General features: G+C 39.1%; 1 protein-coding gene across 5 annotated transcripts in view; it reads left to right on the forward strand.

The window, feature by feature from the left end:
• The window catches only part of WAC (WW domain containing adaptor with coiled-coil), a 51,658-nt gene extending 36,057 nt beyond the window's left edge, over nt 1-15,601 (forward strand). For 3 of the 5 annotated variants that reach the window (XM_015853212.3, XM_015853210.2, XM_015853214.2), the window contains exons 11-14: nt 2,924-3,042; nt 9,487-9,673; nt 11,525-11,652; nt 14,099-15,601. In XM_015853212.3, coding sequence (XP_015708698.1) covers nt 2,924-3,042; nt 9,487-9,673; nt 11,525-11,652; nt 14,099-14,168 — 504 coding nt within the window. In that variant the 3' untranslated portion in view covers nt 14,169-15,601. The remainder of the gene's footprint in view (nt 1-2,923; nt 3,043-9,486; nt 9,674-11,524; nt 11,653-14,098) is intronic. The other 2 variants (XM_085538776.1, XM_015853211.2) reach the window with 1 other exon arrangement.
• The last annotated feature ends 249 nt before the right edge of the window (nt 15,602-15,850 follow it).

Consider the following 15,850-nt stretch of genomic DNA (forward strand, 5'->3'; position numbering starts at 1 on the left):
AGTAGTCAGCTGTGTTTTGAGTACAGCTCTGGAATGATTTTGCAATACACTTTTTTGTTTATTCTTGAAGAAAATCTTGTACTTGCTTAAGATGCCTATCATATGCAGTAGTAGTGTCTGGAAATATTACTAAGAGATCACTATTGTAGCCTATTCAAAAGAAAACAAAAACTTTCTACAAAGGGAGCAGCCGATACAGTTCTTCGTAGTTTAGCCAATAAATATTTGCTAGATTGAGAGAAAAGTTCTTAAAGAATTGAATTTCCCTTGGTGCAGTCTCGGATTTGATTCTGGGTGTTTACAAGGTCAGTAACATCCTTTTCCTCTCTACTCCCTCTACCTTTGTTCTTTCTGAACTCCTTAATTGGATTAGTGGCAGGTTCTTTCTAGAGGCAGGATGGACATGTGAAAGAAGAAAAAGTTTTCTTTCTGTCATTCCCTCTTGTTCACTGCTCAGAGGAAGTAATGTGTCTTACTGTGAATAGTGTAGGAAGGTTAACGCATTCCTTATTTGAATATAAACACTTCATTTTCTTATACTTGAGTTGTTTCATGGGTGTAAAGAAAACCAGTTATTCCCACAGGTGGTTTTTTTGTGATGGGCAATGATTTGTGAAAGCCCAGTGTGTACAAATCCTTCTGCTTGTCTTTGTTTATGTGCTTGGAGAGCAGCACCATGAGTCTGTGTGGTCACATCTGAAATCTAACCGATGAGCACTGAAATGATTGTATAGCGGACTTATAGGTAGGAAGGGAGCAGCGTGTGTGGTGTTTTCAAATCCTAGGATAAGAAAAGTAATAGTTATTATTGTGCAGGTTTTTGTTGTTGTCTTTTATTGTCTTGTTGGGTTTTCCTGTTTGTTTGGGGTTTTTTTTGTTTGTTTTGAAGTTGTTTACTTTCAGTCATCTGAATTTGGTCTCTTCTGGTCTCCACGTTGCTGAGATATGGACCTACTTTATAAGAGTTTTGATTATCAGCTGCATTATAATGATTTCAAAATCTTTGCATCCTTGTTTAATAAACAGCTTATTTAGTATTTATTGTACTTGCACAGATGTTTTCCTACGACTGTGCAAACAAACCTGTACCTGCTGCCCACCATAAAGTCCAACATTACACCACCTACTCCACGGGTATAGTGGTAGATTATTTCTTCAGAGAAAATGAAGACAAGCCAAGTGCTCTGAATAAGGTCAGCGTGTTTTGGTAGATCAGCTGTGTAATAGATGTTGCTTTTGGGCACACGAGCCTACCCTGAAGTTTCCAGTGGAAGCAAACTCCAAGGCTGAAAGAAGGTTTGAGAGGAGTTGGTCTGAGTCGTAGTTGGTGGTGCCACTCTGGATGGAGTGGGAGAAGTGTTGGTTATTTTATGCTTCATTTGCTATGATGATGGTATCTTCTTCCTGGCTGGGTTTTGTAATTACCTGTAGTGACTTACTTGGCAGGAAGGTTTTCACCTTTTCTGACGTAGGGTATTGTATATTTTATTGGTGTGCATATGTAAACCCTTCTTCAACTCTTATCTATGTTTTGGTGAGCATGCTGGGCCGTATAAATTGAAGTTGTTCTATTATAATCCAGCTTTCTTCCAAACATTCTTGTGTTTTATGTGTGTTGTATGTATTATATACATGACAAGTTTTTATCCCATCCCTCTGTGAAAAAGTTGTAAGTCCTGCTACTCTGGGATATAAGCAGTAAAACTGTATTTTTTTCAAAGCACCTTGAGTAATTTTAACAGATCTTCTAAGAGTTAGTAACAGTGCTTGACAACATGAGCTTTTTTGAGGTTTGATGCTAGCAGCAAAGCTGTTGAAATATTAATGTGAGCTTTTAGTCCCAGAAGTAGCAAATTCTGGTTCAGTGACAGATAACTTTTCCAGTTCATTAAGAGCTTTCTTGATGTTTGTTGTAGTCACATAATTATGCTCCAGCAATCTGTATCAAGATGCAGACTTAGGTTATAGCTCCAACAGGAGCCTGTTATAGTAGTTGGGATTTTTCAGTCAGGCGAGCTTATCCTGCTGTTAGAAGTTGATGTAAGTTAGTCCAGATGTGGTGCTGTGCCAGGACACTGTTCCAGAACACAGGCTGGTTGGTGTAGGTGCTTCTGTGCACTAGATGTAGGTAGAGCTGAAGTGGTACCATGTAAGCAGGGCCTGTTGCTACACGGACAGTAATGTTGGCTGGCTGTGGAGACAATGTTATGTGGGTTCCATAATCAGGCTCGTTCCTTAGGGCTGCACAGACGCCATAGTGCTTTTAAACTGAAGTTGGTGTGTCTGCCTGGAGAAGTTCAGACTGTTTGGCATTTTGTGATAATATTAAAAGGTAGATTTTTCTCTTGGACATAGGTTTGAGATTGCATTACTATTTTGTTTGTATTTAAATAAATGAATTTGCATCCTGAATTTATTTTAACAATGACTGTCTGGTCTGTTACACTGATGTCTGCTCCTGTAATTGAGGGAATATCTGGAGGTTCTGATAACCATGAGCTGATAATCCACACCATCTTGGTGTCAGCAAATGCCAGACAAGTGCCCTGACTTGGATTTTTGTCTATATGGATCTCTAGAATCTGTTTTTTCTCCCTCCCTATGTCTTAAAATTATTAGCTTGGTATTTCAGGAGGAAGGCAGATGGGGAGATTTTGCAGCCACTTCCTCTCTTGCGCCTTCTTTAAAAAGGGCATGGGTTGCACATATGGGAGGAGAAATAAACTTGACCTCCAGATACTGTAACTTTCAGTCATTAGTTACAGTTCTTTTTTACATCTTATTGTAGCTCAGAAATACACAGTAAGCAAACAAACAGAACTGCCTGAAGAGTATGAAACTTCCATCAGGGTTAAGATGTAACTCCCCGGTTTTCCTGGTAGTTACTGTGCTGGAAACCTAATGAAAGTTTTGAACTTTTCAGGTTGTTACTCCAGGAGTTAAACAAGGACCAGCCTCACAGTCAGCACCTCAGCAGCCGGTAATAGCTGACAAGCAGGCAGGTCACGAACCTGCCTCTCCTCGAAGTCTTCAGCGCTCAAGGTATGTTGAAATACTTCTGTGTACTGTCTTGTGTTTCTGTTCTGAATCCATTGTGCGTGAAATGCATTGCAGTTCGTGGATTCTTCTTGGCTTCTTTATTGAACACGCAGTTTAACTCTGCAGCAGCTGGGAGGAAGTGTCCAACAGGTCTTTGTTACAGATCTCATGTGGTAGGCTCTCTGCATTTGGACTTCTCAGAGCTGTGTTCACAGAAGCAAAATGCAATTCTTATTTCTGACCTGTTGCTCAGGAATCAATTCTAGAAGTTATTCCTTGTATTCTGATTCTGAGTTTAGACATTTTTATTTTCTGTGTAGTTAAAAGAGTAATTGCTTTAACTGTGTGATTCGGTTAGTGTTAGATGGTGGTGGTGTCTTTTTATAGTTTAATTTGTTGTTGTTTTGTTTTTTTTAAATCATTGAGAGCTTTTGTCTAGTGTTGGCTGCCTTAAACTTCATTCTAATCTTTGTCAGATGTGTAACCTAAAACTTACATTATTCTGTGGGTGTAACAACCACACAGTGTATCAGCTTCAGCATCTAGTAATTAGGGGTATTGCTGTTTAATTCTTTCTTAATAGTAGGTACCAGTGATAAACGGATATTTTGCAGCCAGCTGTATCTTTTTGGTAAGGGAAGTAGATATTTTTTTTAAGGAGTAGATTTTAAGGAACAGCTCCTAATCAGCTCTTTGTTGATCACCATTTCCCAATAGGAAATCTTGCTGAAGAGGGATAGATATTTTCTTAGGCAAATTTGCAGTGGGTTGGAGTCAGTCTGAGGTGTTCCTGGTGGGTGTTTTTCTGCTGTTCCATACCCTCACCTTTTCAGGTTCCTGCTCTGGCATATATGAACTACTCACATCCAGTTATCTTGAGAGATCTGCTGAGTCTCTACAAACGATTCCTGCACTTGGCATCAGCATTGTGCTGGAGAAGGGAAGCTGAAATTGACCCAACAGCTCTACAGCTGGGTCAGAATCACAGAATGACCCGGGTTGGAAGGGACCTCAAGGATCATGAAGCTCCAACCTCCCTGCCTGGCAGGGCCACCAGACTTACACATTTACTAGGTCAGGTTGCCCAGGGCCCCATGCAGTGCCCCTATTTGAGTAGGAGAGGCACAGGGAAACAGTGCACAAGTAGAGGAGAGCATGCAGCCTGTTATCAGATGCTGTCACAGTATTTTCACCTAAAATCTTGATTAGTAGTTGGTATCCCATATCTTTTAAGTGGTTGTATATTTGTGACAGTGATACATCATCACAAATTCATGCATTTCTACTTCCTTGGAAAGTTGCAAAAAAAAGAGGATTAAGGAACAGGTTCCAGTGCTGTGGAATTGAACAGAAATAGACCAGTTGAGGTTCAGATTTACTCATTTCCAAAAGATTTCCTCTGACTGAACCAGTGTAGAACGTTTTTTTCCTTTGCAGGAGAAAACAGTCAGATTTGGGCTGCTCCCGAGTCTGGCTCCCTTTTGTCTTTTTGTACAAAGAAAAACAACAGAACAACCCAAACTGTGGACAAGTGGTCCAAAAAGAGGCTTTATCAATGAAGGCACCACTTTCCTATGGGGTGCCAGTTTAAATATGGGTTCTTTGTGCAGAAGCTGGTAATTACATTTCATTTGCTTTGATAAGTATCAGAAGTCGTAAGTAAGCAGAACTAATATATATTTTCACCTTTTTTTGGAGAAAGTACTGTCTAAGAAACATTGGAATGGCTATTTTTAAAGAGAAGCCATCATACAGTTAGCTTCTTTTCCTAAGAGGTAGTCCCAAAGACATACTATAAATTATCACTACTTCAAAAATAGAATTGAGTACCACATTAATTAGTCAGGATAGTGGTTTCTCTTTATAATGAACTGGGAATATTTTTCTCATACTCTAGAAAATGAAAAGCAGCTGGAGGGATGTTGTTCCTCCCCATTTTTTACATGCTGTGAGATTTTGTAGTAGTGTGTTTCACAACCATCCTGTTCCCATGCTTGTGTACAGATGCATTATCCTGTCTGGAAACGTTTTATTACTTGTGGCACGGACAGTCTGTAATTCATTTAGCAGGTAAGGGGGGTATTTGGTGCTAGTGAAGCAATAAAAAACCTAACGGTAGTTTTGTGTCTCTGCTGCATTAGTAGCTCCCCCTGCTGCTGACATAGCAGTACTAGGATATGTTAGGACAGTATGTTTTATTCACAGTTAAGATGCAAGTTTATTTTTCAGAAGCTCACAGATTTTAGTTATTTCCCTGAAACACTGTGATATGTTGAGGAGATTTCTACTCATTATATAGGAATCAAAAGTTGAGATGATAAATGAGAAGGCAAGTCACAGGGATACTTTGATTCCACTGCAACTGAGGCTTAAATAGACGTTGAAGATCATGTGTCAGTTCTGCTTAGTCATTATAGACGTTCTCTAAGCCATCAATATGTTGATACTGTATGGATACATAAAGTCATGGAGTAATATAGTTGGTAGAGACTTCCAGTTATGATCTAGTCCAAGTTCCAATTCAAATGAGAACCAAAATGGCCTTGGAGTATCTCTGAAGAAGGGGATTTTTCAGGCTCTGAGCATCTCCTTTTGAATGTTTGACTACTCCTACAGTGATTTCGTTATTACTTTTTTTCCCTCATTCTCTCAACTTGTTTCTCTGCCTCTTGGCTTATCACTGTGCTTCTCTGGGAGGAGACTGGCTCTATCTGCTCTCCTTGTAGATAGCTGAAGATATTAAGAAGATTCTTCTGCTCTTTCTCCCAGCCTCTTTTTTTTTCCAGACAGAACAAATCTAGTTCCTCTAGCTTCTGACATGGCATGTGCTCCAACCCCCTTATCTGCTCTGTGGTCCTCTGCTGGATTCCTTTGGTATGGCAGCTTTTCTTGCCTGATTTTGAGCTCCCCACTACACAGCACTCCAGGTACTGTGTATTTTACAAGCTCTGAAGAAAGAGAAGGAATGCTGTATTCAACCATGTTCTTGCTAATACAGCCCAGCATACAGTTGGCTGACTTTGCCACAGGAATACATTCCTGACTTGCATTTAACTTGTCTTCCAGGATCCTCAGGTCTTTCTCTGCAAAACTGTTTTTCTACCCACTCAGTGTCCAGCCTCATGGATTTCTGTGGGGTAATTCCAGCATTGCTGCAAAGGATTATTCCATAAATACAGGACTTCGCATTTGTCTTTAAAAATTGATTCCTGTCTGCCCTATTCCTATCCCTCTGATTTATAGTCTGCCCTCCCGCATGTTGACTGCTCCTCCCAGTTTGCTGTGATCTGCAAACTTACTGAGGATGCACTCTGGAGTAGCATCTGTGTTGAAAATAAAGACACTGAACAGTATTGACACCCTTCCCCCCCAGTATGGATCCGCAAAGGCCATGATTAGCTTCTTGCTTTCACCTGGACTTTGCACTGCTGACTTTGTACTGCTGATTCAACCCTTTGAGCCCAGCAATCCAGTCAGCTTTTCGTTTATCTTGCACATGAATACAGACATGGATAACTGAGGAGGTAGATGATAAGAAACTGTGGAAAAACTATGTCAAAGGCCTTGTTGAAGACAACATCACTGCTTCCCCCTTCCTTTGGGGTTTGTCTGGTGTATTCTCTCCTTGCCAGATCTATGCTGGCTCTCTGTTTTGCTTTATAGCCTTCAATGTATTTGGAACTGGATTCCAGGATATTTTACAATGACTGTGGTAAGGTCAGCAGGCTGTGGTGTCCATGCTCCCTGTGCTTGCTGAGGATGGCCATACCATTCACTTTTCTCCCCACTATCAAGAAACTTGTCTTCTCACCGTGATGCTTCAACATGATATAGTATCTTGGTCATACTTGCCAGCTTCATCATTACCCTTGAGTGCATGCTGTCTGGTTTAACTGCTCCTTAACTTATTCCTCTGTTGCAGCCTAATACTTCCCTTGCTTTGACTCTACTGATGCACTCAGGCACTTGAGGAGCTTGAGCACTGGCCATAACAGTAAAATAAAATGAAAATAAATAAAATAACCAAGTATTCTGGCCTTATTCATGTCTTTTGTCCCTGGATTCCCTTGCCTTAGAAAGGGGCAGCCCTACCTGTTCCTTAGTCTTTCTTTTGCCCTTCACATTCTTGGTTAGTTTCAGCTCCAGCTTCAAAATTTACATGCCATTTTTCCTCATCAGCAGAATGTTTCTAATGTTAAGTGCTTGCACTTTTAAGTGGTTTTAAAGTGGTTAGGCCAATTACTGAGGAGAATACATGGCAAAAAGAAATGCATATTTTTTCCAGTTATGTCATTTTTGCAACTTCTGCTGTCTGAAATCAGAGGAGATCTGTGTATATAATTCTAAGAACACTACTTGCCGAATCTTTCTGCATAATTGATTTTAATATATTAAGCTTTTAAAAAAGTTTAGGGGCATTGAAGGGAATGAGGTTCAACAAAGGAAGTTCTGGAGTGGAGCAAAAGTCTTTGTTGCTGTATAGCAGGGTGCTGTACCTAATTTGTAGACTGTTGGGAAGACTCTTGTGCTTTGCAAGAGTGAGTGATTAGGGGGTAAAAGTCTGGGCAGTGGACTGTGAAGATAGTTGTGCTGTGCTAAGATGTTGTGTCAGTCTTTGAGTTACTTAATGAGTTATAGTAGTTGTTCTTTGAATTATTTGCAGACTCTTATTGTGCTCAACATTGCTGCTCCCTTAAGAGGCTGGTGAGGACAGAGGCAGGCTGTTGTCATTGTGACCTGTCCTTGTCCATATTGACATGCTTTAGCTGGCACTACTCCTGCCTCTTAGGAAAATGCAAGTGCAGAGCTCTGCTCTGTGAGTGGAGGGGCAGTGGGAGTGATCAGGAGAATACTGGGAAGGAATACAAGCAAGCAGAAACCTTGTTTTGGCAAGAGGATGGGGGAGTAAAAAGGGGCATGTGCTGGAACTTCAGCTATTAAGCTTTCCCAGCCTGAATTATTGCCCATTGAAGGGAAAGTTCTTCTAGAAGATCAGATCACCTGGACAAAAGCATTTGCAGGGAAGAGACAAATCTTGGTAGTAGGATACAAGGCAACCGCCTCAGGTTGCATGGGAGGGGTGTTTAGGCATTGAGCAGGCTGTTCAAGAAGCTGGAAGTCACCATCCCTGGAAGCATTTAAGAGATGTGTGGATGTCGTGCTTAGGGACATGTTGCAGTGTTAGGTGGATGGCTGGGCTTTTTATGATCTTGAAATTCTTTTCCAGCCTTAGTAGTTGTATGATTATGATCCTTCATTTGATGAAGGGAATAAACTGGTTTTGATGGTGGTGGAGTTGTCTGTTTGAAGAATAGCGATGAACCCCATACATGGTAAAACTGTGTAGTTGCAGCTCTGGCAGATGTGATTAGGTTGGATCCATGTAGTGTGAGCATGGTCTTCATGTTGGCCTTGTCACCTGGGCTTCCAGATACATGGGAAGTAAATGTAAATATCCAGTGACTTTTGAAAAAAAAAATAAATCAGACTTCTGTGGCCTGTTGAGCTTAATGTTAGGTGATCAGCTTGTGTACCATGACTTTGAGAGAAACTCTCTTTAACCTCAGAGCTTATGGTGCACATGTAAGGGGAAGGGTGAGTACTCTGTAGGTAATGTAACTGTGAATGCAATATATGGCAAAAGACTGCAGAAATCAGCTTTAATGGGTTTTTTAGAAAAAAAAATTAGCAGCATTTTTGATCAAGTTATTGTAGCTGTGAAGTAGATTTGGAAAAGCTGTATATTGGAATACTGTTCTGAAATGTGAAAGTGGATTTGCTTAGATATGGAGATGTGAAAGAGGATGGTGAAATACAGATACGGAGTCTTTGATTTGATATACGATACAGAGTTAGTAACTAAATGTCTTTCACTCCTATTACTTGTTTATTCTTTTTGCTTCTGTGAACAAACTCCAGCAAATGATTAACACATCCACCAGAGAAACAACAGTGTGAATATGTTCAAGTAAAGCAGTCAGAATGTACTGCTGCTGTATTACTTCTGTTCTCTTCAATGACTAAAGTAAAGATGTACAAAATTTAATTGTCTCTTAAGGCATTTGTGTTTTGGCACTAGTAAATGGTTAAACTTACCGTAGTCCATACAGTTATATTTCTAGACCGGGAGAGCACTTTTTGGACTTAAGAATTATTGTGACACTACAATATAGTCACAACTTACATTTCTTTAAGTTAGGTAGATTGAAAAGAAACAACAACAAAAAAAAAACAGCAACCAGAAAAAAAATGCCACATGGCACTCAAACCATTCTCATACACCTGAGAGGTTTGTGGATAAGTGTTTCACATTTGACATACCAGAAGTATTTATCTTCTGTTGATTTATGTGCTTTATGTGGCTGGAAGCAGGAGATTTTGAGTTAGTTTCTCTCTGTGTTTACAAATGTTTTTAGGTCCTTACTTTGTAAAATTTCTTTCTTCCAGTAGTCAAAGAAGCCCGTCACCAGGTCCAAATCATACCTCTAGCACTAGTGCATCCAATTCAACACCTGCACCACCGAATCCATCTGTACGACCCACTTGTTCGTTAACACCCACGCTAGCAGCGCACTTCAATGAAAACCTTATAAAGCATGTTCAAGGCTGGCCTGCAGACCATGCAGAAAAGCAGGTGAGTACATTTGTGCTCTGTTTCTTGAGAGGATGCTCAATGGGTAACTCAAAAACTTTTTTAAAAGTGTGCCAAGTTGCTTTTTCTAGAAATTAGAAGGATCTTTAAGGGAAACGCGCTGTTCTTTAGCCAGAAAAAGGGAAAAGGTGAGAGGTTAGGCCAGACCTCCAGGTCTGATGTGTGATGGCTATTTTCTAGTTGAGTATTTTCAGCCTCGCTTCATATACCAGTGCTTTTGAAATCCTCTCCGATAAAACAAGTCATCATCGTAAATGTTTTCTCTTACTGACAAAGTTCATTTGAAATTTGCAAACAACATAAATTTCAACAGATCTTCTATTAAGATTTTTATGTGAAAAATGTGAAGAATTAGGTGACAATGTTAAACTATTTGAGAGCAATCCACAGTTTGAGTCACTGCATTGTTAGCTCTTCACAGTGAAAAAATAACTGTACCTTCTTGGTTGTATCCAGCTTTCAATTTGATTTAAGGAGTGAATATAAGGCTTTTTTTCTTCTTCCCCCCCTCCATAGACTGAAATCCATAGAACTTGTCATCCTTAAATGTACGTGGTGGCAATATAGGGAAAGTGGATGCATGTCAGGTAGTTAGAATGTATTATTCAAAGAAACCATAGTGGTTATTGTGTCCAGTTGAAGGCCTTTCTGTCAAACGCAGCCCAGTATGACGTTCTAGGTCAGATACTAATCTTACTTAGCCCATCTTCCTTTGGTCATCTGAAGTACAACTGCACACTGCCTCAAGCATACGCTGGAAGCTTTTGGCAAGTAACTTGCAGGATTACTCTTAGAAGTGCCGTTTCTGTTGATTCTGTTTTGAGTTTTTAGTTTGTTGGCTTTTTTTTTTTTTCTCCCTATTAATTTTTAAATACAATTTTAAGATATTGACAACCTGTATTGAGTAAAACCATGATTGCCATCGAACATGGAAATGATGAGTACAGTCATTTCTTGCTGTGTTTTTGTCCTGATGCTCAGAGAATTTGACAGGTTTATTTTCACCATGTACTGAATTGCAAATATCTCTCAACATGGAAAATGTAGATTTATACAGGTTTTTTTAGGTCATTTTTTTCCCCTCCAATATCAGTAATAAATGAAAGCAAAACAGCTAATGCTGTGGAGTCACGTACCCTGTGTTGGATGCTCTTAACATTGTGCTGAGTGTTTACGTACTGCATTTACATCAAGTGAAAGTGTTAGTAGACCAGTTTTGAATAGTCACACCTGAGTAAGCTGGAGTCACTTATCCAGTTCAGTGACAAGAAATGGTAAGAATGTAAGAAATGTGCTAACTATGGAGAGGGGCTGTCCCTTCTGAATTTGCGCATCTGCTCATCTCTGCTTGAGTAGTGGAAATATTGAAGTGAAGGAGTTCATCTACAAGGGAACACCTGAAAAAAGTTGAGGTTTGTTTTCTTCATGAAGTTGCTGAAAAGAAGAAAGCATTCAGCTCTTTTTGTCAGCAAGGCTTGGTAGAGAAATTAAAGTTGGTCACGAGCCCTGTTGTATGCTAGCTTCAAGGTGGCTGAAGAAACATTTGTTTGGGTTAAGGAAATCTAAATCACCCCTTTTCAGCAGCAGCCTGGGTTATGTAATATATTAACATCCAACGTTGTTCTTTTCTGATTCTAAGTCGATGTTTGGAGAGGACTTAGGACATTTGTAATATACTTCAGATTTGATTTATGGTACGTTCAGAAGTCGCAGCGCTGTAGAAGTCACAGTGCTTGCTGTTCTGAGATGCGCTCACCCAGCAGCCTTCTGGCTACAGCCTGTTGTTTCCAGTGTTTGACTCAAAATTGTGACTTTTCTGTTTCACTGTTGTAGGCATCAAGATTACGTGAGGAAGCCCATAACATGGGAAGTGTTCATATGTCAGAAATTTGTACTGAATTAAAGAATTTAAGGTCTTTAGTTCGAGTATGTGAAATTCAAGCAACTTTGCGTGAGCAAAGGTAAGCATACTTGTTTTCAGAATGGTAATTTGGTGATTTTTCAAGGTGGTATTAGAATTGCCATACTGGTGTTGTTTCATCTGAGCAGTATTTACTGATGGCTTTGTAAGTATGCTGATGCGTAACAAAACTTGAAAGCTGTCTTTCCTGTATATGGCCTGCCTGTTTTCTACACAGATACCTCTTGACAGTGAATAGGGTCAGATATGCTTACATGGATGGAAAAGAAATATGTTTCTAGATACACTAGTTTAGAATTTATGTATAGCATCCTTCAATATGTGACTCAGAGGTCATAGACGCACATGTACATTGTTTATATTGCTCTTAAACGTTACAGTTTGCATGAGGCATTGGGTCTAAAGCTGCAACAGGTTTGAAGAATTCTTACTGATACAAACTAAGATGAAATTAGTGTTTTTTGGTTAGGTAAGAGATATTTGAGAAGGTCTCAGGAGTTCTTCAGGGAAAACAGACTTCTGCTTCTTAAGTCACTCAGACTTAAGTCCTTAACAGTGTGGCTGTTATTGTTTCTAAAATGCTTGTTCTTTCATAGCTTCATAACAGAAGTTACAGTTCCTGTAGGATATTTAATCAGCAGCTTCATTTCTTACAGGTGAAATGAAACGTCTTAATAAATTTTTCTGTATCTTATAGGCGCATTTTATCTGATGTAATCTCAGGTGTCATTGTTCAGCTCTCTGAGCGGCACTTTGTTTACCATACACTCTATGTCTTTAAGGCAGCAATGGATAACGGTTACTATGACTTTGAACCTGCCATAGCGTGTTTCTTTGGTTTTTGCTGCTATCCCAAAGACATGGCATAAGTAATAATCTGTGGGACAAGAGGGGAAGCTTTCACAAAGGTTGGGAATATCAGGCCAATCAACTTGAATAATGATACAGTTTGCACAGAATAGATTTAATTAAATTTGTTGTAAAAGGGAAATCAAAGTATATTGTTTCAAACATAAATGCATCATTTAATCATAAATTGTGCAGCATGCAAAATGGCACTGTTTGTTGACTGATAGATGTCATATGCCTTTACCTTTTGATATTGGTGTGTTTATTTTCAGTGTGTCTATCCTGATGTATATATTTTAGCTACTTTTCATTAGAAAATTCCCTTTTACTGATTCATAAAGTGGCCTGGGTTGAAAAGGGCCACAATGATCATCCAGTTTTAGTTCCCCTGCTATGTGCAGGGTCGCCAACCACCAGACCAGGCTGCCCTGAGCCACATCCAGCCTGGCCTTGAATGCCTCCAGCAATGGGGCATCCAGAACCAGCTGAACTAAGGATGTATTTGAAAAGTGTTCAGTAAAAATCTACTGAAGTGGACATGCTGTGCTATCTGTATCAAAATTACTCTGGACTCGCAGAATATTTATGCATTATTTCAGCTTTTTCTTAAGTTTTCTTCATGTGCATCAACATTGGGAAGAGTTGCTATAAAGTACTCATTACAAATTCTGGGAAACTGTCTAAACCGTATGTTTGTTAATTGAAATAACTGTTTATTGCCAGTTCAGTAGAAGGAAGAATTTAGCTAGAAATGTAATTGTTTTCTTAGTTACATGTTGCAGCTTTTTTCCTTAGATGTCTTTTAATGACAGATACTTTGAGGTAGGAATTTACCCTGACTAGAAGCTGCCTTTAAGATGTTTTTTCTTCTTCCTGTCACTGAGAGAAATGCTAGAAGGATGTGATGCCTAGAAGAAAGCTTCTTTGTATAAAACTTGTTCACTGATTTACATATGAAATAAATGTATGGCACTGTACATGGCTGATTGAAACTAAAATGTATCAGGCCATATTACGGAGTTAATTTTTTTAGGGAAACAAAAGCATGTTTAACTCTTCTGCCTGCACTGCTATCTAAACCTACTGGAGTATAAAACCCTCCAGCATAGGGGGAGGAAATAAGTAGAAAGATTTGTGGCTCTTTCTACTTGCATTGCATCTCCAAAACCAGGCAAGTTTAGATAGTAGACAAGACTGTGAGAAGAAACCTTTATCCTCTTTTCCACTGAAGGTTCTGGGGTTGGGGTGTGAACAGAGCAGCTCCATGTTTGGTGAGAACTTGAAGAGTGTTTTGAGTTGTTGCACAGTTTGGAGAACTGTGTGACACAGCCATGATATCATTATTCAAAACGTTCAGTGCATCTTCTAGTGTGTCCTTTTTCTTGAAGTGAAGTTCAGATGAACAGTAGGCTTGAATGTCACGCTGCTTCAGCCATAATTAAACTCTGCAAGGGACCAAGCAGTGCAGGTCTCTGTGCCTGCGTAGGGAATCTGTAGGTGATTATTGATTTGAAAATATGTAAGTTTATCAATGGAGCTCAGAGGCTTGGCATTTTTCAGTGAAATTCTAGGCACATTTCTGTGTATCTCCGTGTGGTGGAAATGTGTGCACTAATTAATTCTTTTTTCTCTTGCAGGATACTATTTTTGAGACAACAAATTAAAGAACTTGAAAAGCTAAAGAATCAGAATTCCTTCATGGTGTGAAAAGTTGTAAACAATTGCACATGGGTTTGAGTACAGGAACTATTAAACTGATGCCCAGTCTTAACACTTTTGAGCTGCATTTGAGTAGACTTTGGACCGTTGAGCTGGGCAGAAAAAAAAGATGACATGGGGAAGGGGACAGGAGGGAGTCAAATTCAGGGGGATGATACAAGAATGATTTGTAAAACCCTTGAAATGTAGATTTATTGTAGATGTATTCTTCACGTTGTAAATATGTTTTGTAGAGTGAAGCCATGGGAAGCCATGTGTATCAGAGCTTAGACATCCAAAACTAATCGATGCTGAGGTGGCTAAATACCTAGCCTTTTACATGTAAACCTGTCTGCAAAATTAGCTTTCTTTTTTTTTTTTTTTTATTATTTGTTTTTTTTTTTTAGTTAATTTATCATTCAGAAATCTTGCATTTCCTAAAATTCAATGCAAGCGCCAGGCGATCTGTGTCTAAGGCTGCAACGATTGGGGTAATGTACAAAAATACCATGAAACAGCTGTTTCCACACTTGCACCGAATCAAGAGCAGTGCTTCTCCATTTCTGTTCTACAGAGAAATGTTTTTCATTTTCTGTGTTCCATTTCCCAGTGAAATCCCAAAATCTGATTTATCAGTTTGTTCTTTTTAATGCTTCTAATTTTCTCTTTTCTTAAGGCACTGTTGCTATGGCACTTTTTTCTATAATCTTTTCATTCCTGTGTACAGTAGCTTAAAATTGCAGTGATTGAGCATAACCCACTTGTTTGTATAAATTATTGAAACGTATTTCCATTTGCACCCTGTAAGAATGGACTTATAGTACTGCTGGGCATGTGTGCTGAAAGTACATTACTTGCTCAAAGATAAAGGAATAGCCCAATGAACATGTTAACATGGTTGTGGGAGGGGAAAGAGGAAAAAAAAAAAGAAAAAGAAGCTAGTCAGATGTGAATTGTATCTGTTGTAATAAACATGTTAAAACAAAGAAACACTGGTTTTCATTTCCTTTGGTCAACACATGAAATTTTGGTCTGTTCGGGGACTCTTTATTAGAACTGTTCTTGTTGAACGTTTTTTGTACTTAAATAATTCCTCAAGGGAGGTTTTGTTTAAAACTTGTAAACAGGAAATTGTGTATAAAATATTTAACAGAATATAAAAATTCAACAAGAATGATTTAAGACGCCTCCTCCGACAGTTGTCATATGTTAACTCCTGGTTTACTTGTCTTGCTATTATGACATTTCATTTGGAAGGATGTTTGTGTTGTAGCTAACTGTTCAAGTCTGGTGCTGACTGCTGTTCTTAACCATCACAAAACGCTGAATTTGTGTAATTGGAGCAACCCGCCGTTTGAAAATGGCGGCGAAGCTCAGCTTTGTATATTGTTTCCTAAAGTATATTAAAAATAAAAAAGAAACTATTGCTACTACAAAATAAACGTGACTTTTTCTTTGCTTTACAAACAACAGCGCAGACAGCGATGGTGCTACTGGCTCAATATTTGCCGCAGTTTGTGTCATCATAGCTTGCTAAGTAAGAAAGGTTATGGGCGATGAAATAAAAGAGAACGACAAAGGTATTGACGTGCGATGCTGCGTGTTTTGTTCCCAGAAAATACTGTCTTTCAGCACCAGAAACATCACTTGACTTTCTTCTGCTTTGTCTCCTGTTGAATGGCCTTGGGCTG

The sequence above is a fragment of the Coturnix japonica genome, chromosome 2, assembly GCF_054131305.1.
Source record: "Coturnix japonica strain WE chromosome 2, WE-NBRP24, whole genome shotgun sequence".
Taxonomy (NCBI): Eukaryota; Metazoa; Chordata; class Aves; order Galliformes; family Phasianidae; genus Coturnix; species Coturnix japonica.